Here is a 25,860-nt window from a genome sequence, read left to right as displayed (position 1 = left end):
GCCCTAGATCATTACACCTTTATGTAGCACACACCCCATAGAACACTGTATTTGACTTAAGGCACTTTGCTGGCAAAGCCCCTTTGGTAACTTCAGTACATCATCAGTCCTCAGTCCTGCACACGATGGGCCTGAGTGCAGCAGCTCTGAGGCAGTGGTCATGCTGGTGTCTGAAGAACTCCAGGGCAGCAGTGCTACAGTTTGTGCTCCTGTCCCTCCTGTCTGGGATGTGATCAGATAACTCCAGATGACTGTGGTGTCTCTGGAGGGTTGGCTGGGTGCTGCTGAAAGCTCAGGGAGATCAAGTCTGCAAAAGCAGCCTCTGCTTACCAATAGCTGCATCTTGCAGGAGCTGATTGGTGCAGCTGCTACTGATGTTTGTGGGCCCTTACATGTGAGCTGGTAGAAGTGTGAACGTTGTAGTTGTCTCACATTTGTTAATTGTGAGAGCTAAGGGGATTAGCACACTGAGAAAATATGAAGGTTTGAAGGTCAACCCTGCATTTGGTGAGTCAAACTCTTATCAATGTGGTCCATGCACTCATTTGCGTTGTGTACCCCAGATATCAGTTATGTTAAAGTGGAAGTGTCTGTGCCTAGGGATAGTCATGCAAGAGGAAACCTGAATTCCTAAACTTGGGACATACAGACTGTTAGACAGTCACAAAAGCTATTTCTGAAACTGTCAGTCTGACTCCTTATTCTCAGTCCCACCTCAGAAAGTACTGTCTATTGTTTATCTGTTCTACTGCTTCTTCTCTTTCTGGTATCTTGATTCTGACTAGAATCCAAAGGCAGTGTTTTTTAAATAAATTTGCCTTTGTTGTGACTAATCATCTCATACATTGCTTGCTTGCACAGCAGTATAAAGCGTTCAAAGACTTCTAAAAAAGTTTGCCCTTCTAAGATGTACAGAGCCCTCTTGAGTTTCCCCCATTCACAAAAATTCTCAGACATCATCGACAGGATGTGGGACAAATGAATGACAAGAGTGACCAATTAAAAGGGACACATTTGTTGCCCATAGGATCCTCTTTGTGCTTATCTTCCTCTTTTCTCCAGCTTGGTTAGCCTATGCTGAACACAAAGTAGGAGATAGGCAAGCATTGCCTTAAATGTGGCCTTTTTTTGAGTGACTGTATCACTAACTTTTAAAACATTGTACTGTAAGCCAACACTAATATTGCAGCATGAAGGAGTTAAAAACAGAAAATCACACGTGGCCATGTGCCAAATGCTTGCTAAGTTCAGATCCCAGCTCTAGACAATGATTAATGGCATTAATCAGTTCAAACAGAGCAAAAATAAATCACTAGTTGTGTGCTTACCATTTTCCTCTCCACTTGGCATTTATCTTTACTCATCTGCTCAGCAAGTTGTGAAGGAAAGTAAGTACTTTGTGCTTCTTCCCAAGCTGATACTAGATGCAAGTGTACTTGGAAGTAGTTTCAGCGAGAAGTATACCAGAACACCCAAAGATATTTTGTTTCATACTTAAATGCAACCTTTTCCACGGGATGTATAGTACTGGATTCAGTACAACCACCTTTGTTTCCTGCTTTACTTTTGCTGAGGATGTTTTATCAGTAATGGATTTGGGAATTACAGGAAAGCATATCCTGCATAAGACCTTATACCTGAAACTGAAAAAGCTCATTACGTTTTATCAACTTTTCCAATTTCTGTGGCATTATGATACCCCTAACTATTTCTAGCTTAGCTTTGGGCTTTTATACTACCTTCACTAAAATGTGATGGGAATGAGGTGGTGAAGAAAAGAAATAAAGGACTGATGTGGATAAAAGGAATGGAAGCCACACTTTTCTGGAAGAGAGAATCAGATTTGATTTTCTGTAGACCAGCATAATAATGCAAGACTTTCATACTGCCTCTGAACAACTCCATTTATTTATCCAATGGCAACAGTTCAGCAAGAACATTGGATGCAATTCGGTGAAAAAACACAGATTTCAGGCATCTGTTCTATATCAGTTATTCAGTTTACTAGTGCCATATTCACAAGAAAATGTTTCTAGTTAAGTCACTGTTCTGTAATTTTTTTTGCATTTGATTTTCTTCCTCTGCTGCGTCTCTGAAATGTCAGCTCTGCAGAGCACAGCTTTTCCCATTCCATTCATTAACCCAATAATAACAGAACAATTAATGTTAGCATTTAAAGATTATCACTGGGCTTCACAATTCTTATGTCAGTAAGATTAGTAAGAAATAAGAAGTTACCTTAATTTCTTAGAGAATATATCAACAAAGGTGTATTCTCATATTAACTTATGTGACTTGTGACCCATTATTGATTGAACAGTACACATCAGTGAGCTGTTAGCAAAGTTCTGTTTATATTTGTCTGACTCAAACAGCCTGAAGCATACTGAAATATGAAATACATTTGTGTAAAAAAAAAAATCATTTGGTATGATCTGATTTTTCAGTTGTATATGATTTATTATGTTTTACAGACTCATAGATTGATGGGGATCTCAGGAGGTGATGTAATCCAGCCTCCCACAGGGTCAGCCATGAGATCAGATCAGGTTGCCCAGGACTACACCTGGTCTGCTCATGAAGCTCTCCAAGTGCAGAGACTGCTTGACTGTATTCATATCTGGAAAGGTCTTGTTTGTTTTTATTTATGTATGTTGTACTTACCCCCCACTAGGCACCACTGTGAAGAGCTTTGATAGCCTCTTGGTACTGGAAGGCTATGCTTAGGTCCCCCCGAAGCTGTGTCTTCTCCTGGCTGAACGAGTCTTGTCGTGTTCCCTTGGCCACACTTGACCATCCTGGTGGTCAAGGACCACTGACTTCACCTCAGTTCAAAGTTTTTCTTGTTCTGGGCTCCCTAGTACTAGACACAGCATTCTGAATGTGGTGTAGTGAATGCTGAGTGGAAGGGGATAATGACTCCTGTGTTCCTTTTCATAGTGTCCACAGTGCTTCCACACAGTAAGATGACTGACATTAATCAGATTGAGAGAGGCATTTCTTTATCTCACTAAACATTATTTTCATCTTTGTAAAACTTTATTTTTCTCAGTTTATCTGGGAATAAGATTCATGGATATGACAAAGACACTCAGACCAATGGAATTCTTTATGATCAGTTGAGATTCACATGTAGCAGCTGCAGGTTATTCCAAAGCAAATAAAAAGCACAGGGAGGCTATCGCTGTTTGAAGTCAGCAAACTAAATTCTGATGTTTTCTTTTGCTTATAAATAGAGACTACTCAACCAATTCTAGCTGGTTTTGTTCATTTTAAAGGAAAGAATAAATATTTGTTTATGTCTAGTTCAAATTGACAAAGATGTTGCCTGTGATTTTCTGCTCAAAGTTAAATAATTTCTTTCTGTAGCTCAGTTACTAGAATTGTACAACTCCACCTGCAGTGAAAAGTACTGAAGATGTTGTTAGTTTTGGATTACAGTACAGCTTAACTGATTCAGAATTTTATTTTAAACTGAACTCTAACTTGTTCAAAAGAAGAACAAGAATCAGCTTGTGTAGAAGGTAAAACATTTTATAAGTACTACTGCCCTTATTGTCATTATTTTTCTTTTCTGTTATGTTTTCTTATATTTTGGTTGCCCCACGTACTGGGACTAGAAGTTTTGGGGTTTGTTTTATCAAAATGTTTGATTTAGACATCAAAACCCAGATGTGGGTCACTGTAAAAGCACCTTGTGATATTTAAAAATTATTTGCCTCATTTGAAAAAGTATCAAAACCTCAACAAAAAGCAATGGCATTTGTGAAAATCAGTGCTAATGAATGTATTAATAATGTCAGGTGATGAGGATTTATACAGTTAAATATTCATATTCACACTGCACTGTTAAAGTGCTAACCTCTCACCGTGTCATAACACATCTGAGACCTTTAAATCAATAAATTTGCTTTGCTATGATGTGAACTGAGTTTTGATTGGTGAGAATTTCTACTCGAAATTCTACTAGAAGCTCTATTAGAGCTATTTCCTAGCGCCCAGGACTGAGGCGCTGTGCCCGCCCGCCGCCACTAGGTGCCGCCGTCCGCCATCTTGCTCCGCGCTGCCGCGCTCCCCCAGGCCGCCGGGGGGCGCTGTTCCCGAGCGGCGCGGGGCTGCCGGGAGCCGCCATTTTCTCAGCGTGCGCCGCCGGACCGCTTCCCGCAGCCGGGCCCGGCGAGGACGGGGACGCGGCGCGGTGAGTTGTCATGCCCGGGGCGTGGGAGCGGGATCCTCGCGAGGGGTAAGGCCGCTCCTTGCCGCCCCCGGCGCTCGATGTGCCGAGGGTCGCCGGAGCGGCCGCCGCGCCGCGCCTGGAGGCGTTGCCACGGGAACGGGCGCGCCCCCTCCTGCCGGAGGAACCCCCGCTGCCCGGGGCTGTGCCCGCGCGTGTGGGACTGCGGCGGGGTTGGGATGGAGCGGGGAGCTGCGCTTGGGATCGGTGCTGTTCCAGCAGCGAGCTCACACAGCGCGCTGCTTTCCTCACCAAAGAGGAAAACGCCGTGCCTACGTACACCTGTCTGCTCTTCGGTGGTGATTTTGGACTTTGTCTCCCCTCCTCCACTTTTTTTTCTTTTTATGCTTATCGCTTTGAAGAATGCTTTTTCTGTTCTTTCAGTAATAATGTAGTTTTGTTCAGGTTTTCAGGAGTAAGAGTACTTCTTCACTCTGGTCATATTTCCTTCAGTTGTCATTCAGAGTGCTTCAAGCAGATCTCTTTGGCATGATAGCTATGTATGTATGCTGATATATTTCTCTTTAGCGTTCAGTGCATTTCTGTCTTACTATTGCCTCCCCGCTCCTCCTGTCATCCTGCTAGGTTCCAAATCAATGGATGTTGGGGCTGGTTTTGGAACACCCAAGTACTTCTGTCCTTTGGAAGCTGGGCGCTCAAACCATCGGCCTAGAACGGCAAAGAAATGAGTTAATGATGGTTCTGTACTTCCTCTGACCTTGCTCTTTGTAACCAGCAGCTAAAGTGAAAGAACTCTGATGTGGGTGTGGTGGTTTTTTTTTGTCTGCTTCAAGTGATAGGAGGCAGACAGTTGGAAAATGTGTGTTCCTATCAGAGCCTTTGAAATATGAAGATGGATTTTGTGAAACTAACTAGCAGATGAAACTAACGTCTGCTTTGGTTAATCTGCTGCTGACCTTGGTTGCTGACAGGGTACTAATTCCTTAGTGGAAAGCTGTTGTAAATAGCCTCTGCATTCTTTATTTTGTATCAGGAGTTGACAGGGTATCACCTCTTGCAGCTTCTTATTTCTCGTAGCAAGAGGTCCATCATGAGGAGTTCTATCCAAAAGACTCTGAACGTGACAATTGGAAGTCAGGCTCCAGAAATAGATTTCTGAACCCAAGGGGAGGAAATCTGCAGTTGTGCAGGAGGGCTGAAGGTACGTGAAAATGGAAGAAGTTGTGTTGCAGAGCCTGAATTGGGTGGTCCTTCAGGACTAGGAATGCTAGTATATTAATAGGTGGTGCTTCGTAATAGCTCAGACTACATCACAGAATGTTTTGTTGCCTTTTCTGTCCTTGGTTGGTTATCACATGAGATGTTTGGCTCCCTCATGTGTTGCTTTGGCCTTGACTGGGTGAGTGAGGGACAGATGTTAATTTCATGAGATGCTGCACATCTAGTTTTAGGAACGCTTTCTTTTCTAGGAATGGAAATTGTCACACTGTGTGCACAGCTGGCAAGCTGTTGCCAGAGATCCTGTACGCTTTGTGTTTAATTTAGTAGAGTGCAGGTTCTGTTTTAAAGCTTGCTTAGTGGACTCTCAGTGACATTGTTCACTGAGGATAGCTTCTCAATGCCAGCAATGTAATGTAAAACATAACACGAAGCTGTGTGTATCTTGAAGTTCGCGGTCCTTCCTCTTCTGTGTCCTGAACAGTTTCTTATCAAACAGAAAGGCAAGCTGAGTGCTTTCAACAGCTGCATTTTTCATATTTCACTTCTGGTTCTGCGTTAGAATTAGTCCCCAAGATTCCCAACTTCCTAACAAACTTTAAATTAAAGTATGGAGGATAATTCAAGAGAGGTTCCAAGCACACATGGTGAGCTGTGTGTATGCACACAGATTTGTTTGGATGTGTGTATAATTTAATCCCAGCAGTGAATGACAAAGCATTCCTGCCGGTGGTACCCAGAGGTGCCGTGGTGCCATACCTGCGGGCTGCTGTTCAGCACAGATGAACTCACTGTGTGAGCAGCCCTGCTGGGCACAGCTCGTGTGCTCCCTGCGCTGCCCTGCTGCTGCAGCTTCTTCCTTTATAATCCCAAGGATTCGACAGTTTTGCTGAGGCATCGATCGCTTTGCTGTGGCTGAAGTCCAGTCTCGTTATGTCCCCTTGTGGAGAGCTCATCTCTTGTCCTTTCCCTCAGTTGTAAGCTTAAATGGTTTGTAGCTGAGCAGTAAAAGCTTGTGATGCTGCAAGCTGGAGCACAGCTCATACCTGAGAAGGGTGGAGCACCGCAGGTCACTGCAGGTTTTGTTTTTTAACATTGCCAGTGTAGTTAATGTGTTCCCAATGACTGGCTTTGTGGTTTTTCTTTCCTAACCGAGAGCAGTAACTGTTGCATTCCTGCAGTGATACACTTTATAATTACTGATTGATACTTTTCCCCCCTGTTTTTAACTGAGTTGCTTAGCGATTGACACAAGTAGCTCTTGATTTCTAGTTTTAATAGGGTTAGAACTTTTAGTTAGGGTTTTAGTTTATTAAGGTTGCTTTGTTGTAAAGGTGCCTCCCTTCAGAGCTGTTAGGGTAGGTGCTTTGCAAAGGACTGCAGCTTGTCTAACTCAACTCAGAGGCTACTAATGGTCATCCTATTAAGTTACCTTAGTTTTAAAAGAAAACAAACCAGTCCCCTGAAGTACTGGTAGGATTTCATGGATGAAAGTGCTTCCTTTTGGGGTATCATAGTAAATACGGATTCTAAGCTTTTCACTATCAAAACAAATGGTTCTGGAAGTTCAGCTGCAATTTTCTTACACAGATCTTGAAGTTAAATTGAAGTCCCATTAATAATAAAGAAGTGACGGAGCTAAAAGTTCTGAAGTTAAAGCATGAAAATGACATAGAATGCAAATCTTGTATGGCTTAAATTGTACTTGTAAAATACATGTAGAATATAAAAATGAACAATCTTGTGTAAAAGTATGTCTTTGTTATCCCTTGATGTAATTGTTTTGTGGTGCTACAGAACTGGAAACATGTAAGAGGCCTTCTATGAGAGGGGGGCTGGTAAAATGTTTACGAGAATTCAATTGCTGGTAGGAGATATGGAAACAGGATGGAAAAAACTGATAGGCCAGCTTTCCAAATGTGCAAAAATAAATTTTAAATTACTGGATTTTTTATTTTGTATTATTTCTGTGTGGTTTGTTTGGAAAGAATGCTTCCAGAATCTCATAAAGCTTAATTCCAAGCGATCTGTAGTGGGAAAAAAAAAAGTGGTAGCTAAATCATAGTCTTCTATATGATTACAAGAGCACAGTGCCTTTCTTGAATGATGTTTCATTATATTTCTACTTCTGCTACAAATAAAACAGTTATCCTGCTGGAACTGCCTGACAGACTTCATCCTGTCAGGGTTGCTTACTCCTACTTTTTTATTTTGTTTTCTGAGGGGGGATATGTGAAGTCTGCTCCTGGAGTTAGTTCTCTACCTTTAGTGTCTCCTTCCTCCTCATTCTCTGTATGCTTGACATTTGGGTTTTGGTAGGAAGTTTTTGGCTGTTTTTTTCACCCTTCTCTTGCTCTGCCTTATTTTTAGGTACTGTCATCTGTAGGCAATTCATTTCAGTGGCAGCAACTGTCAGATGTAAACTTCTGCTTTGGATAGGTTTTCTCATGTCCAAACTGAAAAGGCCAACCTGTCTCTTGCACTTTACTGCATGTGAAGCAGTAGCAAGGAGCTTCGTTCCTTCCTTTTCCCCAGTGGGGAGCTAAGTAGGGCCAGTCTGAAAACCCAGTAAATGAGCTGATGCACTCAGGTGGAATTTGGTGCCAAAGAGAAGGGTGTTGTGGAGTTACCTTCCCTCTTTATTTAAAGCAAGCAAACCTCTCCAAGCAAAATTATTATTATTATTATTTTTAGTGGCTACTCATAGGCAGATTTGAATGTGCTGAAACATTTAAAAGCTTTTTAAGCTTCTTTCCTTATTCATCTTTGTAGATGTAGCTCAGTGAGTAGCATGCTCCTCCTTTGATCAAATTGCAGCTGAGCAGGCAGAAAGTGACATATGCATGGTCTGTGCTATGCGTGGTCAGCTGGTACCGCGTGTCCTGTTGGAGATCTACTTGGTGCACTGCTCTCACATTTCAGGATTCGGTCGACAGTAACCACTAACGTTGCTCTCATAGTGAGCAGGTCAAGCAGTAGAAGGTCTGTGTGGGATGTATGCTGTGGCCAGGAATGCGAAGCTGTGCCTGTGTCCGTCTGGTCTGAAGGTTACTGCCATGCTTGCCATTTGGAAAGAGACAAGAACTAAAAATAACTCCTTATAATGTCAGTCTGTTGAGGATAGAAATAATAATGTGTGATAATACATGCTTGGAAGGGAAAAGCAGATTCATTGCTTTTCCTTTGAAGCATTTCAGTCTGAAGTAATGTGATGGTGTCGTCTTTTTGCATAAGATCATAATTTGCACAAAACTTGAATTAGAAATGTCTGACTTGTAAACCTTAGGTGTACAGTTTTGCATTTTGAATAAGGTAATGCTTTCGTTGTGAACTTCAGACTTTTTTTTTCCCATCTGAAGCTTAAAAAGTAGACTGTCCACATCGACACTTCAGCCTGAAACTGGGAGGTGACTTGTGGAGATAGCGCCAGGTATTTCAAAGTAGGATGGAACTTGGCTCAGCTTCTGGAAGTCTTTCAGGTTAAAATGGGCTTTGTTTACTCACTTCATATATAAGGAGATATTTAGTGCTTCAATAATAATAATAAAAAGATATGTCCTGGCTTTTTAAGTGAAGACTGTATTTATTCACAATAGAAGGTCCAGAAATTTTAATTAAACCTATGTGGAAAGGGTTAAGTAAATCCTTTTCTAAACTCAGTCCTGCTGCTAGTATCATTAGTTGGCTACGTATTGTTTTGTTTCTCAGTCATAAATCAGATCTCTTTCTTCTGCAGTTAATTCATATTTTGGAGTGCTGTTTCTTTGCAAGATGTTGCTTTTCATCATTACCCCATACAATATGTAATGCCTATAATATTACATAACATGGCTGATGTTTCAGTTCAGCCTTCCCCTCTCTCCCTCCCTGTGTCTTTGCCCAAGTTTTCCTTCTTAGTCCCTCAGTGTCCTTACAGCAGCACGCAGCATCCCAGCAAACACCAGAGGATTGGCAGAGTGAGTGGAATAAATAAATACAAACTGATGTACGTGGTAGTTTGTCTCATGCTGTTACTTCTGCAAGGAGAGTCTGTCACATAGGAGATGTACCACCCACTGGATATTTTGAGTTCTACAGCCCTTATTTTTAAAGGTGAGAAGTTATTTCAGGAGACGAGCTAAAAATGCACCACTAAGCATGATATGCTTATAAATATTCTGAAAACAAAACTTTCCTTGAAAGTAATTCTTAAATTAAAAACAAACAAACAAAAAAAGAATGTATTACTTGTAACCAAAATCTTTAGGACAGAGGGAGCTGGGAAGTGCTTCAATGACACCAGAGAAGCAGCAGGGCTGGCTCAGGCAGCAGCAGGGTGAGCTGCAGGGCAGCCCTGGCAGAGGGCACTGCAGACCCCGGGCCCTACTCAGGGTATGAGTTCAAGTTGCTTTGGCAGAATACCTTGTTTCCAACATGGAAAATGATGACTTACTGTAAGAAGTGCATTCACATTATAACAAAGTTCTCCTAGTATTTGTTCTTTATGCACATGAGTAATACTGTTGTACCAAACTTATTTTTTTAAGAATTGAAAGCTTTCAGCAGTGGGTTGCAATAATGCAATATGAGCCCTTGTTAAAGTAATGGACTTTGTATATCATGCTCATCGTTCCAGTAAGTGGTCACCCATCTGACATACGAAACAGAGTTAGAAACTGAGGGAGGTTTTTGTGTGTCCAGGAAATCCCTGAGGCCTGTCAGACCGGGGCCTTGGTCCATCTCCTCCCCTCCTGCCAAACTCAGAGGGCGGATAACAGAAGGGCTCAGTAGGTTGTCTGTGATTGCCTCAGTTGTTTTGTTTGCAACTGATCAGAAAGGGATGTAGAAGCTCTGTTCTGGTTTGAAAGTATATGGGAAGCAAATTTAGTATGTGAAAACTTCCATAGAGTTGTGGTTTTTATCATTTCTGAACTTGTTTTTATGCAAGTAAAAATAAACACCCTGCTATTTGTACTTCGAAAGCACTTGCATTTGTTTTGGCTTTTTGAGATACTGGCTGAAGAGGAAGCTCTGAACTTTGAAGGATGTGAAGTAGGCTTTGTTTGCCACCTTCTGGGAAGTCTTTTGGGTGTGCAGATATCAAAACAGCATGCAGCTGAGGCTATGTGAGCAATGCAAATTACTGTACTACTGAGCTGGAGTGATGATGATTCCACTTCTGTAAGATCATTTGAGCTCTTTACGGGAATCACCCTAGAGGATTTTAAAGCAACGCTTTTAGAAGGGGATAAATATGAACTCTTAAACATGTAGAATAATAATTCAAAAGCTTTTTGTTTTTGTTTTTTTTTTAATGTATATAAACATAGCTACAGCTTTCATGTTACTGCAAGTAATTATTGAGTTTTGCCCTTCAAATGTCAAAGCAAGTGTTCAGGTCGGGTGGGTAGGTCAGTCAATACAATTCATTTGCTGAGCTAGAGCCGCACCGCAGTATTATTTCAGATGTTATTACATAAGTTACAAACTGACTTACAGAAAGCTTCAAAGTCAGTGCTCAAACATAGCCTCGTGCCCGTGGCTGCATGCAGGAAGTATGCTGCCTCTCTGATGTGTTTTCTCAACCTGGTTCGTTAGCTTTATCATTGCAGCAAAGCATGCCACAATCTTGCAGGGTGTCATAATCTTCCCCTCCCCATTCTGAAAAGTAAAAAATGTTTTGCTCCCCCTGTGGAGGCTGGATCTGGCATTGTTTAAGCAGTAATTGTGACATCTGCACTCACCTTGAAGAGAATAATATTAACACAGGTGTTGAAGAAGGACTGAGAACAAAGCTTGGAGCCAGATGAAGGCCTACTGGTTTTCAGGTGTTTTCAGTGTTATGCTTTTTGAAGTTTCTTCTTCTTTTTTTTTTTTTTAACAGTCTCAGACAAATGCATCTCATTGAGTGAATGGAGCTGTCATAAAGGGTTGGATTTGGGTGTGTGCATGCTTGCTGCAGCACCATGCTGAAATCTTTGATGACAGTGACTGCTGACGATGAGGACAGTACCTGTCATTGTGCCAAGCACTTGTAATAACCAATTGAAGGTTTCTCATTTACTTTATCTATCTTACTGGTACAAAACTTGTTCCTGACTGGCACAAGCAGCTGAAGCCTGTAGTGGCAACTTGAGTGAGAGAGGCTGCTGTGTGCTGGCCCAAACTCATTCCAGACAGCTGAGGAGCTGCTGTAAACACCAGGGGAAGGCAGGTGCATCAAAGCTTTACTCTCAGGCACCAGAATGTCACTCAGCTGAAGAAACACGGCACCCTTTCTTGAACTTGGCTCTCAGTGGTTGGATGCATGCTCCTGAGGAAGGGACCCTCCATACCAAAAGGGATATGTGTACCCGTCGGGGGACTGTGGCCTGCAGGCAGCCTGCACCAGGGTGGGAACCCCTTATTTGGAACACTGACCTGTCCTGTTGGTTATCGTTAATGAAGTCCTACCCACAAGTTAGGTAGCTCCCTCAAATGGAGGGAGCGAAACACAACAGTTGTGCAAGAGGGATTAGGAGATTAATTAATTAGGGGATATGAAGATTTCAGTGAAAATTGCCAGGGTTGGTTGCTAGTTTTGCTTCTGGGCTCTCCTGAATGCTCTCAGTGCTCTGGAATCACTGTTGGCTTTCAGGCTCCAGTGGGAACCATCTTTTGACCACTGACTGTGACTTGGCACGCCCTGTATTTATTTGCATGGTGTGGCTAAAACAGGAATCAACCTTCAGAATTTGTTGGTTGGCTTAATGCAAAGATTATTGCTAGTCACGTTTGGGGTATTTTTAAAAGAAATGTGATACTTTTTTATCCATACTGTGTCTCATTTTTGTTGCAGGGTAAGGAGAGGAGTTTTTCACTCACGTAGTTCAGTGGATGCAGCTACCAGAGCACTGCTTTTGTGAGGCACTAAAAATGTTAGCAAGTACTCAGAGGGGAACTAAAAACTGTAGTTTGTTTCCAGGCTGTGCTGTAAGTCCTGTACGTGCCTGTGGGAATGAAAATAATGATAGAGGAGAGGCAGTTATTGGAGCTGACGTTGCTGATAGTAAAGCTAAGCAGCATTTTCAGGGTTCACATCTGCCTTTGTAAAATTGCAGTTAAAATGTGGGAAACTTCTGTGATTTTGTTTTTCTGAATATTTTGTGGACTTTGCATCACGTAGAGTGAGAGACATCAACTCCTGAAGTCAGCGTCTGCCTTTGGGCTGAAAAGGGTTGCTCTGTCTCAGTGTTCTGCTCAGCACCTGGGCAGCGCTCTTTGAATGGATGGGAGAGCTGCAGCTTGGAGGATTTACCACTTCCTCCAGCTAAAGATCATTAAAAACAAAAGCAGCCAGATGAACCTAGTGCCTGTGTCTGTCACTGCGGCTGATAGGCTGTTTCTGAGTCCTCTCCAGAGGAACTGGGATATTTCTCTGTTTAAGATTAAACTATTCAGCAATGTGTACTAGCAGATAGTTTTAATTTGTAATGCTTGTCTGTACCTCATTTAATTTCTTTTTTTCTTTTTCCTGGGCAGCGTGGCTTTGTTCTATGGAGTTACAGGTGGCTTGTTTCTGAAGTGTCTGTCATCAGTTCTTAAGGCTTTTCCAGTTCTATAAATGAGGCCTTTGTGGGGAGGAGTGTACTTTTTCTTTGTGACCTCAGAAAAATAGTATTTTCTCTCATCCCTCTGCTACTTGTTGATCTTGTGTACCAAAGCTTCGGCATGACTGAATTCAGACAAGCCTCTTTCCTCCATTCTGCTTTTTCTTCTGTACAATCCTGTCTAAGCAGAATTGACCAGATAAGAAAACACTCAAGTATCTCCCTCTAAAGGAGTTACTGTGTCCAGTAAAAACTGGACAGACAATTAATTCTAACAGATTGCATATCTAATTCTGTAACTCCACATTCTCAGTTCAGAAGCCTTTTGGCAGCTTTTGTTTAGTTCTTCCTTAATGTCATTATTCTCACAGTGTTCAAATGGGAAAGTAGGTATGCATTCCAGGCAAATTCTTATTAGTATGATTTTGTAATGTATTCCTGTAACGCTTCATAATCCTCCTGCCTTTTCTTATGCTTGTATCCTGAGTCCTTCTGTCTGAAGTTAACATATATATGCTTTGTTTAGGGAATTTGAAAGAAGAACCCTGCATATGAAGAGATGACGTGTAATGGCCCAGATAGCTCGGATCCCGGTGCCATGCCAGCCACTGATGGCGACCAGGAGTGGGCGCAGGAGCACTACCGGCTGGGAACCTTTATGGAGTTTCCCTGTGATTGTCCAGTTTCAGCATCAGCACTAGCTCGAGCTGGCTTTGTTTATACTGGAGAAGGTGATAAAGTCAAGTGCTTCAGTTGCCACGCGACTGTTGAAGGATGGCAGCCTGGGGATTCTGCGATTGACAGACACAAAAACCTTTCCCCAGACTGCAGATTTATTACTGAGTCTGCTTTTTTGGGAAATAGCGTGCATCCTCTTGTGCAGAGCCACCAGCACAGAACTGAAAATGGCTCCAGCAACGTGGCCCTCTCCTCTGCACTGGAGGACTCTGATGTGGAGGCAGATTACTTGCTGAGAACCAGGCAGGTTGTGGACATGTCTGATACTCGGTATCCTAAAAACCCTGCTATGTGCAGTGAGGAAGCAAGACTGAAGTCCTTTCACAACTGGCCGGCCTACGGCCTGTTGGCACCGAAGGAGTTAGCCAGTGCAGGACTCTATTATACAGGTGTTGGTGATCAAGTTGCGTGCTTTTGTTGTGGTGGCAAACTGAAAAACTGGGAACCTGGTGATCGAGCTTGGTCTGAACACAGGAGGCATTTTCCCAAGTGCTTTTTTGTCCTGGGTCAGGACGTTGGGAATGTTTCAACTGAATCTATTTGTGCTGAGCTTGGAAGAAGCTGCCTAAACAATGAACAGCACCCAAGGAATCCATCCATGGCAGAGTATGAAAGGCGGATACAAACATTTTTAACTTGGATGTACCCTGTTAACAGGGAACAGCTTGCTGAAGCAGGGTTCTACAGCACAGGTAGGACAGACCTCCAAATGGCAAATGTATCTTACAAATAAATGTTGTGCAAACATTTTATGATGGAGAGTATAATCATTTTCCTATTCTAATGTAGAATGGTTTGCCAGATTGTTAGTTGAATTGAAGTTTGTTCTGCTTTGCTCTACTAACTACTTTTTGTGTTTCTCTTGCAAGATTATATCCATCCTGTCAGGTATTTTAATACAAACTTGTCATACCTTCTTTCTTATCAGTAGAGCGTCAAAATAAGTTTCCCTTACCTGCTAAAGCCCTCCTAGCATATCTTTCACAATGGCAATTATTGAAGCTAATACTTTAACAAAAGAAATGATGTGCTGTCCTCCAGATAACCACCTCAGGTCTAAAGAGCAAGTGCTTAGCTCTGAAGCCTCTGAACAAGACAGCGCAGTTTATATGCCATGTTAATTAGTTAATGTGTTTACACTATCATGGCAAGCAGACAACCAAAAAAAAAAGTGCCATTACTACCTACTGTAAAAGCTTTATGAAAACAAGGACTCCACTGGAAGAGATTTTACTCTTAGAAATACAGCATATAACTTGGATAAGGCTCTAATATCTTTGTGCATTGCTTTCTCAGTCTGAAGAAAGCAAATAATTCCTTATTGAATTGCACAGTGCAGATAAAGCTCTTTGAAATTCTTCACTGAGAGATGCTGTGCGAAGTTGTGCTATTATTAGGTCACAAAGAAAAGGGGATTATCCAGGATAATTTCTTGCTCTCATCTTAATTGGCTTCTCCCTTAGTAGCTCCCAGAAGAGCTTTTTAATCTGATACCGTTTGTTTTACTTGTGGCCATAAATAAAACTCTTGATATATCCTTACATAAGTGGAAGACAGGCAATATTTGTAGTCAGCACAATTGTTTTATTAGTTCCATCTTGAATTCCTAACAGTAAATAGTTTACTTTGGCCAAGAGAGATCTGTACTGTGGAGGTAAACTACACAGGCAGTTTATCAGACCAAATGGCTCTTAAAGTGGCTTCTGCGTTTCTGGTGGGCTGAGGAGGTGTTAGTTTTGTTGAAAAAAACAACCTGAAGTACCCCTACCTCCTCTCGTTTCAGTCAGCATCGTATCTGAGCAGTTTCTGGTGCAGTCTTTGATGGCAGTAGGCACAGTGCTAGCAGTGGAAGAATGGCATTTCTTCATCTGCTGCTGTGTAGAACACTTTAATTTTAATGGTGGGCTGGAGGAGCTAAGGACACCCTTTTGAATTAAGTTCCTATTAGTAATTTCCATTCTTGCTTAACTATGACTTAATTAGAAAACAGAACTCTGGTTGTGAGGACAGATAAAGTTGTCAGTTACTTTCCAAATAAATTTTTGTGGTAGTCACTTAATGGCTTGTTTATCAGTGGAATGTGCTATCTGATAATAGACTCTTTTTAGCATTTGCTTTTTATCTCTATAATTACTTGCTAAATTAGAAGTCAGAAATATTGTAGGTGTCTCTATATTACATGACTTTGAGCTCAATTTCTTTCCCGAATGTTTGTTTCAGATTATATTTGTTATACTCTCTAAAATGGAGTCTTTTCCAATTTCAGTTTCTTGTTTAGTTTTACAGATGTTTGTTTTCTGCAGCAGTGCAGTGTTTTAGCTGAGAACTCATTCTCAGACCTACTAAAAATATGTAACTTGGGTGTTTGCTAAGGTAATGGGGATCACGTTGTGTGCTTCCACTGCGGTGGAGGATTGCGAGAATGGAAGGAAAATGAAGACCCGTGGGATCAACATGCCAAGTGGTTTCCTGGGTAAGCTATTCTTTGCTGTTTTGTTTTTGCACATCGTAGAACCACAGAGTCCTTAGAGTTGGAAGGGACCTTTAAAGGTCATCTAGTCCAGCTCCCCTGCAATGACCAGGGACGTGCACATCTGAGTCTTTGTCACAGTATAGTATTTTGTTTTATGACAGAGCCTACTAGTAAGGATTTCAGAACACTGACTGTGACTTTGACACTCTTTCTATTTATGACAATGGAGGTTTTTTGGTTTGCTCATCCTCATCAGTAGCAGTGTTTCAGAGTTTCAAATATACTACGTAGATGATTCCGAAAGTAATGCCTCCTATTTAGTTATAGGGTTATAGTTCTAGTTATATACACTACAGCAGAGGCAAAAAGCACAATAGCACTGTCTGATAGAGCAAATTCTCAGCTACAAAGCATTACTTTCCATCATAAGTCACCACCATTAGCTATGCTTTTCCACCAGCAATGAACAAGGGCCCATACTCGTTTAAAAATTAAATAAAACCTGCCTCAGCTACTGCCAGCTTGGACTAGCTGAAAAGAAATGGAAGGAAACACAAGGCACTTGCATTCCCAGTGACTGCTGCTTTGTGATTACCAACCATTAAAAGAATCCATGTTTTGACTTATGTTAGTTATTCATTGGAATTTTGTACTTTTATAAACCTGTGGCATGGCCAACAGCTCTTCAGCTTTCTGTTTCACCAAAGTTGTGCGACACAAATACTGCAGAAGCAATTGAGAACTGTTTAGGAGTGCTTAGGTGATGTTAGTGATGTTGATTAATTGTTTAGAGATCTGGGAAGCAAGCATCCTATATGATGTAGGAATTGTATCAAACCTTTATGAAGTTACATTATCAACTTCTGTTTGCTGCTTGTGTAGTTATAACTAAATATTTTTGTTTATAGGTGCAGGTTCTTGAGAGAGGAAAAGGGAATAGAATTTATAAATAATGTTCACTTAAGAGATGGATGTAGGGATTCAACAGTAAGTGTCTTGCTTATTAATCAAGTATCATTTACTAAAATAGAAAACAGTCTTAACATAATTTTCTAATAAAGTCAATCTTCTGATCATCTGCATAACTGTTAGTCCTCCTGCTGCTTCTTTCCTTGGCAGAAAGTGAAAAACATCGAAGTATGTTTTGGTTCTGCCATTTGAGCTGTATAGATTGTACAGTTGTCCCTACTGTCCCTACTTAGGTAATGAATGCCAGGCCATGCCAGGCCAACAGTGCTCTGCAGGTGTAATGTATTGCTGATTCCTGTAGTCTGGGAACCAAGAACCATGTGCATCTTATTGCAGCAAAGAAGGGTTAAAATGAAAACTTAAAGCAGTGTGATACCATAACAAAGTATTGATCACTTTGCCAATGCTTGGAGCAGAGCAAATCTGCTCTAACAAGTAGTTTTACTCCATGAAATAACTGAGATCAAATGTTCTGTCTTGTAACTGTGTAGGTTTCCTTGTACTCATTCCAGAATTGTAATTTTGTCATCTTTTCATTTATTTATTTATTTTTAGATAGAAGCTGCTGAAGTTACAATACTTCCTGAAGGTATCTATGAAAAATAATAACGATGGTAAAAAGGAAATGGTTAATTTCTATGTTAACCCTATTATATTTTTTAAAGTGGCAGCTAATTGTTGGGTGATATTGTTCTACTGCTTCGCTCCTTCTAAACAACTGCTCAGTTAATTTTGTTTCTTATTGGGTAACTCAGATCATCATTGGATAAATATTGTAAAGAAGTATTTGTAAACCATGAAATTACCTGCATTGAATTAGTGGTGGTGTGGGGTGAATGCTGCAGAGTACTGAAGCAAAATGATCGTTGTCATTTTTCATGAGGTGGGAAGAGTTAAACTGTCAAATGGCACGGGATCTAGGAAGCTGAGAAAGCTTAAATAGCTTATGTGCAGGAATGTCTAATGCTGGAACAATGTTCCTTATGAATATGGAAAAGATGAGGTGGTGAAGGGAACAACAGGCGGACAGGCAGCGTCACAGGGAACAATAGCTCTCAGTAGGAAGGGTGCTTACACAAGACCTACCTTAAAAATTCTCAAATATTGCTTGTTTGTGAGAGGAAATTGCGTAAAAATTTGCTCTCTGATCCATTGTGTGAAGTAAAGAAGAAATTAGTTGTTCATGTTTAATGGGAGAGTTGGACACAGGACACGCTGCTGGAAAACCTGTTCAAACAATTACGTTAAAAAAGGGAGAGGAGGAAGAGCCATGGATTGAAGAGCAATTTTGTCCTAAACGAGTGCTGTGTGTTTTCCTGGAAAGGCTTACTGCAGAAATTCAGAGATGATTGTGCTTGTGTATTGGTTTCTCTTATCAGATGGATTATCTTTTCTTTCCTGAGCTGAATTACAACTAATGTAAAGTTAGAAAATACTTTTGTATTTAATGTTCCTTGGGATCTCTGATGAGTTCAGTTTTGGGATTTATGATGTTAATTACGTAGGACGTGATTTAAGGAATTATGTTGCAAATGTTGAAGTAGTTGATTTGAATAGCAAAGCTGGGAGGATTTCCATATTATTATAAGTAGATGAAGAGAGACTGGGAAAAGGAGGGTTGAAAAGCTTTTGAGTTTTCAGTGTTTTTCCAGGGCAGCTCTCAAATCAGAAATGTAGTTCTTTTTGCTAAATATCTGCTTAGGTGTTTGAAATGCAGTGAATGCTGTCAGACATTCAAACTCATCTTTGTTAAATTCTGTTGCTGTTCTTTTTTTTTTCTTGTATTGTTTTAGATAATCTCTTACAGAATCAGTTGGTACAGAATGCCATACACATGGGTTTCAGTTTGTCTGAGATTAGGAGCATTATGGAAAAGAAGTTGCAGATGTCTGGAGAGAGCTACACATCTGTTGAGGATCTGGTAGCAGACCTAATAAGTGCTCAGAAAGAAAATACAAAGGGAGAACCACCAACAGAAAGCTCACTTGAGCAAGGTGAACTTAGTAAATTGTAAAACCTGTGTGTGTACTTTCACAACAACTCGTTAGTCTATGAAGTATATCCTACAGTTATCTATTCATTCTGACCTCTGACTCAAGTCTTGTTTATTATGAAAAATTAAATACTTCATTGCTAACATTTTCCAGGTCTAAAGCTGGTGTCAGAACTAAAAGCACTGAATAGAAGCATTCTCCTCCTTGGCCAATAAGGAAATATACTTCTGGACAGTGCTCCATTTTAATTATTTGTGTTGCAGCTGTGCTTGGACATGCAGGTCATGCTCAGAAAGCCATGGTGGTGCACTCTGCAGATTGACCAGAAACAGGTTGCCCGACTCAGGAGCTTGTTTGTAGTTTAAAGACAACCATATGGATGAATTCATAGGGCGAGAAAAGCCCATCTGGTTGGCGTGATAGGCAGAGATCTCACTAGCCCATTCCTTTTAATAACATTTTTCATGGATATTATGCAGAGAAGGAAGTTGCAATGAAGATGGCTGTTATTTTTGTGACTGACTGCAGGGAGCTTTCCCTGTGCTGGAGGAGAAGGCTTTTGAACTGTGTATTTTCAAATGAGGCTTACTAGAAATTACAGAGCTAATCTACAATGCAAAACATTATTTCTGTATGACAGTTCTTTAAGCTTTTGAAGTATGGGCATTTTCATAAACAGAAGCAGGAAGGGAAATGATATCCTCGTTCTTTAACTTGAGGAAACTTGTTGAGGAAAAGAAAACCCAAATTACTTAACCAGGGTTGACAAACCTTTCTTCCACCTTCTGTGTAGGTTTTGAGAAAGCTGTGGGTGGGAAGTCCCTGAAAAGAGCAGCTCCTGGTTGCAATATGCATATCCTAGATTCCACAGATATTTCAAGATCTTACCAATCTAGGTAGCTGAATTCCCTGCACTGCTCTGGGAGGTGGGGGAAAAAACAATTGAGGATTTCATCTTAGTTTGGTTTCCCATCTTGTGTGGGTTTATTTGCTTGTTTTCTTTTTAAAGGTGTAACCTCTAAATGATATGGAAAGAAAAACCTTTGTCTTTCTGTGGAGAGGGAAGATATGAGATGACATACTACGGAAGTGTGCTAACTACTTTGTGTGTTTATTTTTCTTAGATCTCAGTATTGAAGAGAAGTTAAGACGCTTGCAGGAGGAAAAGCTCTGTAAAATCTGCATGGCTAAGGACATATCAGTAGTCCTCATTCCCTGCGGTCACTTGGTTGCTTGTAAGGAATGTGCTGAAGCAGTTAATAAATGTCCCCTGTGTTGTACAAATATTATAAAAAGACAGAAAATTTTTATGTATTAGTAGATGCAACTGCTTGATTTCTTTAAACGTGTGTATTGTGATAACAGACGGTTGGGTGTTCACCAGTCTAGCACACACTTAAGGCACATCCTGCTTTGGAGATAATGTGAACAGAAAAGCTTTAATCAGCACCCTGAGACATGAGTTGACTGTCAGAAGCTGCTAGATTTTTTAGAGCACTAATATCCCACTGCCTCCTCAGTGCTCTCCTTACTTTTTGTGCTTTTACTTCACAGTTGTGATTTAAAATAATTGTTACTGTATTTTCAGACCTGTTTGTGTTCACACTTCTACTGGTCTTCTGCAAATACGGGAGTTAAATATACATATATTCTTTCAGGAAATGGCATAGGAAAACTGAGTGTTTTGATTGAGTAGCACTGATGGTGCATTTCTTCCCCACTAACAAATTGGAGAAATCAGAGAGTATACAAATAGCAGAAAAAAAATCTCCTTTTTATAGACTGTTTCTACTAATTACCATTTGCTCAGCTCATTTATCAAAAATAGACCTGCTTAATTCTCTCTTCTAGTGGGACCAAGGATAACAGCCTCATCAGAGGAAATAAATTGCTTTAGGGTAATTTTTATAATGTTATTTTGAATATTCAGATGTCTGAATAGATTTTTGGGGGTTCAAATTCTTTCTGATTCATTGGATGCTACACGAAATACTGTTACTATTTTGAAAAACATCAGCTAAAATATCTTTTGTCTTCATTTTATTCTTGTCCCTTGCCTATCTTAAAATAACATCAGTAGGAGCAGCTTTGCTATAGGTTCTATGTCTTCAAGGTATGATTGTCTGTACGATACTTCTTAGAACAGTAATTAGATGCCTTTACTGCCACTGAAGGTTGTCTCTCTATCTTGTTGTTCTTGTTTACACTTGTAAGCCTCTGTAACAGGTCTCAAATAATAATTAACAGGCTAAACAAACAGGAGCAACACAGAAAATAGCTCTGGATAGTGTTGATTTTCTTCTCTTCTTAGGTTGACAAGTTAGGGACATCCTTGGAATTAATGGACCCTTTTAAAACTATTTTAAGCTTTAAAAATGCCTCTAGGTATCTATGACTGATGAAAGATGGAAACTGTGACTGATGGTAATTGTGATGTTAATCAGAACACTCATTCCTAAGTTCATTTGATGTGCTACATAAAGACACAAAATGCAGAGTCTGTCCTAGGACGTAATCACCTGGCTGTGTTTAGGTTTTTCTGCTGTCAAACTATGTGTACTTAAACCCTCTTAAAATTATGTTTCTTAATTGAGTTTTTCTAGATCAAATCCAATACTGAATGGCAAGTATATAACTTATGGTAGCTTTGCTTCATAGACCTGGTTTGGCAAAGCAGAGCTTTATTTATGTCATCATTCCTTTGTTTCACTGTGGAGGGACTCTGTATAACTGAAGTTTATGCACACAGAGCTGCTTAAAGGGGCAGGCCCTCCGTAAGACATGTACGTACTCATCTTGGAAATTCTGACTCTTATTTGTATGTGTTCAACTCAGGTTCTGGCATCTCACAGATGCTGTGCGATTGAAGATGTTAGCTCTGTAGCTTTGGTTGTGACGTAATTGAGAGAACACGTAAACCTGCTGCTGAAGATTTTAATTCGTTACTGCAACTTTGAGTTTATCTGTTGTGATCAGTAGTTCCCGTATCCCCGTTTACTGTTTCTGTGGCTGCTGTATAAGTTGGCCTCAGCACACAGGTTTTAGCCTTCTGCTTTTGTCAGCACACCCCTCCGTATACAGATGTCATTCCTTACAAGCGAACTCAACGGAAATGAAGGATGTTCTGCGTACCCCGTGCCCTTCGTTGTGACAGGAGCTCTGTTCTTTCAAAACTTCCCCCATACCCGTGAGACGTTCGATGTATGTCTGCCTCATGTTTGTAACACTTAGCATTGTCCTGACTCATTTTTCTGCTGGCATTTGAAGTATAGCTGGTTTACAGTAACACTAATTATATGACTTCCTATTCTGTGGGCATACTAATATATTCTGTGTATACAAAACTTTTATCTTGGGTTCTACACACTAAGTAATATATTTGATGAATTATACTTTATAAAGAATATATAGTTTTTCACATGATGAAAGTTTTAAATCCAGTATACAGAAATGTAATGTCTCTATTTTTTGCTAGATATTTGCAATGATGATATGAGATCTCACAGAAGTGACATGTTGCTCCAGTGCAATTTTGTGTACATTTAAAATAAAGTGCAATCCAGATATTCTTGGAGTCAAGTGTTTGATTCTTACATGCAAAAGAAATAACAGGTTGGATTCTCTTGCTTTTTTGTTTCATAACTCAGCTGTTGCTAATTTAACACGGGTGGTAGAAAAGAAGAGAAGTATGTCTTAGGTAGATAGGAAATAATCTGTGGATTGTGTGTGTTATTTTTTTTTTTTATTTTAATATTTAGCTAACTTTTGTAATAAATTGGAGTTTGGTTCCTAGGAATTGACTAGAAACTTCATAAAGAGCTCAGCACTGCGATTTATGTTCTTCTGGGAAAAAGAGATCCGTCATATTCTGGTAAGAAAGGTTTTGCTTTTTCTCTTTTTGAAGAGGTCAGTGTTTGAGAACTCATGCATACAGGGCTTTTCGGGACTGATTCAGGTTGGCAGATCTGGCAGCCTTGTCTCAAGCTCCCATTTCCACTTACAGGGAGGGCTTGTGTCATCTTTCAAGGGAAACTAAAGGGGGTGGGGACGAGGGGGGTGTTTGCACAGGAGCTAGTGTGTCGCCTGAAATAGCTTGTTTAGTTATTGGTGCAAACCGTGTTATGCTGCCTTGCTTAAGCAGATAGGTTACCTAACCTTGACCAAAGTCACGTGAGAGTCTGAATGAGCTGGATCTAGCTTACTGCCTGCAACTTTTGCCATTGAGCTATCTGGGAAGGAGACTGACCACATTCTGTTTAGAACTTGCAAAAGTAAATCCAAGTGGGGAGGTGACTTGGGGCATGGATCTACTATGTCAGCTCCTCAAGAGAAAATAATAGAAGTCGGTCACAAACAATACCTTCCAAACTGCAATGGAAAGAAAACGCATTAGCCAGTTTAAATGCTAATTTACACGAAGTGCTTCACTTTAAAGCTTCTTAATACTTCTGGAAGATGTACTGTATGTATGGGATTTTTAAAAGATAGAGCACTACGGTGCTACACTGAATTTGAATTATTTGGGAACATTAAAAGGTTAAGAGCCTGCTAGCAAGATGGCAGATCTGCTGGGTAGGTTTAGGGTTTTTTTTAATTATAATCAGAGTGCTATTCAAACTAAATGCTAGAAAATAATCAGCATAGTCATCAAATTTTGACAGCTTGAATTGGGAAGATTTCTTTTAATTACTTTGATTTTCAATATCTTAAAGGAGCAGATGCTGATACTGGGCTGAGTATTTAGAGAGAAATGGAGGATGCACATAAGTGGATTAGCATCACAGGTCCTTTGGAAGGAAGGTTAGTTGCAAGACAGAGATGCCTGAAACTTGGTTTCTATGAGAGCTACCTGGAATTAGGAGCTATGGAGGAAATTCAGGTACCCATATTTGGTTGCTTTTTTTACTGCTTAATATGTAAAACCCTCTTTCTTTTTTACTGGCAATAGCAGAGCTATTTGCTGCTCATGGTATGTGGGAGATTAATCCACAGCCCATAGCGTAATAACAAGGATATCATTGATTGCTTACAATTTTATTTACTTTTTAATTCAACTTTGCTTTTCAAAACTTCTTGTAATGTTACATATCTAGTTTTGACCACAATGAATGCCCACGTGCATATTTGGGTTAGCTGCATGAGCTGCCTGAAGCTACAGGACAAATGGTTTGAAGCTTTCAAAGCACTTTTGTTAACCTAGGATACAAGTTTTAAAGTCAGTTAGAAATGGCACCAGTTGAATGAGGTGTCAGTGCAAACGCTTGACTGCTGTATTTGTGCAAGACTTCAGAAGTGTTGTGTGCTAGAGTTAAATGGCATAAGGTGGAATAAAATTTGGTGACCACTCAGAAGAGAATCTGTCCTGCTTTTCAAAGCACACAAGTTCTAGTGCATCGTGTATAAGGCCTGCCCACAAAGGCCACACAGTGAAGAAGAACATGGAGTCTGTCTGGGTCTGGCTCTAGCAGTACCTTTCTGTGGCCGTAGGTAAGTGAAGGACGAGCTGTTGAGCGGTGCTCTTTACCTTCCACTTGGTGCAAGATTGACTCCAGGCAGCAGAAGGCTGGGTGCCCCGGGGCAGGGTGTGACACGGCCTCCACAGCTGCTTTGAGAAGGGTGCTGCCTGCTTCCCCAGGTCTGGTGAGATTGCCCTCATTCCTCACGGAACTGAGCTATGAGTTAATAATCAACCTGCCCTCGCCTCCTTTTAGCTTTGTGTTCTGTGTGTTTAAGTTTTGCTGAGTGAGGAGGAAGAGCTCTCCTCAGCTGTACCTTCGCACTGCTTCGGGTTGCTTCAGGTACTCTGAGAGCCTCTGTTGGGCAGTTTCAAGGGACGTGCTGATGCTGCTGTTGAGAAGTTACTGAGCCATAATGTGGCTTTCTGTGAGGAGGGCGGTGACCTGTGATAATACACAAAAACTGAATTTCAGCAGTTTATCTTCAATTTCTTTAACTGGGACTCCATTTTTAGGCAATACTGATGTCAATATTATGGTAAAATTTCCAAAATCCTCAAGAAAATTTGGGAGAAAATGCTATTAACTTTATTGTATATATGCGATACTGGAGGATAGGTGAAAACCACTTAGTTCCCTGTGGATGATTACTAATAGAGTAACTTATGCACAGCATGATGGGATTTATCACTTGAAGAAATAGTTATCTTCTCAATACAGGCTTTTCAGAGGTAGGTGTTAAGCTGTTGTACTCTCTTTGAACTCTTGCATAAGAGAGTTAAGTTTCCAAACGTGGGATTGGCTTTACCTCTTTTTCCAAGACCCGACCCTGACGGTGTTATATGGGAGAGCCGCGATGGGATCTGCTGTGCTCAGTGCTCCCAAAGGCTCTGTGCAGGGAGAAGCCCCTCAGCTGCTGCTGGTGAGCACTGTGGGACTTCTGTGAGCCCTCAAAAAGAAGTTACGTTCTGAAAAAGTATTCTTAACAGTTTTAAACATCTGTGCAAACTGCCAAGTTGTCATGAGTGGACTGTTGCATTGCTTGCTGCATGCCATGCAGTGTTTCATTAAGGGAAAATCTCGATTACAGCTTAACGATGAGATCACACTTTGTTTTATCTTATGCTCCATCAGAGAGTTCAGGCAGCAAGAGTGTCCTTGAGCCCCACACCCGAGGGGAAGGAGGGCAGGCTTTCTGGAACAAGCTTTGAAGCTGGCTGACAATGAAAACTAAATGAAAGGAAACGAT

At 40.7% G+C, this 25,860-nt stretch overlaps 1 protein-coding gene across 3 annotated transcripts; it reads left to right on the top strand.

The window, feature by feature from the left end:
- The first annotated feature begins 4,120 nt into the window (after nucleotides 1–4,120).
- On the top strand, nucleotides 4,121–20,473 carry XIAP (X-linked inhibitor of apoptosis). 3 transcript variants are annotated; one of them, XM_065729700.1, is made up of 8 exons: nucleotides 4,121–4,198; nucleotides 5,277–5,396; nucleotides 13,508–14,411; nucleotides 16,093–16,192; nucleotides 17,101–17,179; nucleotides 17,717–17,750; nucleotides 18,955–19,155; nucleotides 20,280–20,473. In XM_065729700.1, the coding sequence occupies exons 3-8, from the start codon at nucleotides 13,541–13,543 to the stop codon at nucleotides 20,471–20,473; spliced, it is 1,479 nt and encodes a 492-aa protein (XP_065585772.1). In that variant the 5' UTR covers nucleotides 4,121–4,198; nucleotides 5,277–5,396; nucleotides 13,508–13,540. The 3 variants fall into 3 exon arrangements, with proteins under 3 accessions (XP_065585772.1, XP_065585773.1, XP_065585776.1); XM_065729701.1 differs by lacking the exon at nucleotides 5,277–5,396 and having other exon boundaries at nucleotides 4,128–4,198; XM_065729704.1 differs by lacking the exons at nucleotides 4,121–4,198; nucleotides 5,277–5,396 and adding an exon at nucleotides 11,096–11,220.
- Nucleotides 20,474–25,860: the final 5,387 nt, after the last annotated feature.

Source organism: Cyrtonyx montezumae, unplaced genomic scaffold, assembly GCF_038088225.1.
Source record: "Cyrtonyx montezumae isolate F1298 unplaced genomic scaffold, pur_monq_1.0 scaffold_11, whole genome shotgun sequence".
Classification (NCBI taxonomy): domain Eukaryota; kingdom Metazoa; phylum Chordata; class Aves; order Galliformes; family Odontophoridae; genus Cyrtonyx; species Cyrtonyx montezumae.
The sequence above is the reverse complement of the archived record's forward strand: the minus strand, read 5'-3'. Positions and strand labels throughout refer to the sequence as shown.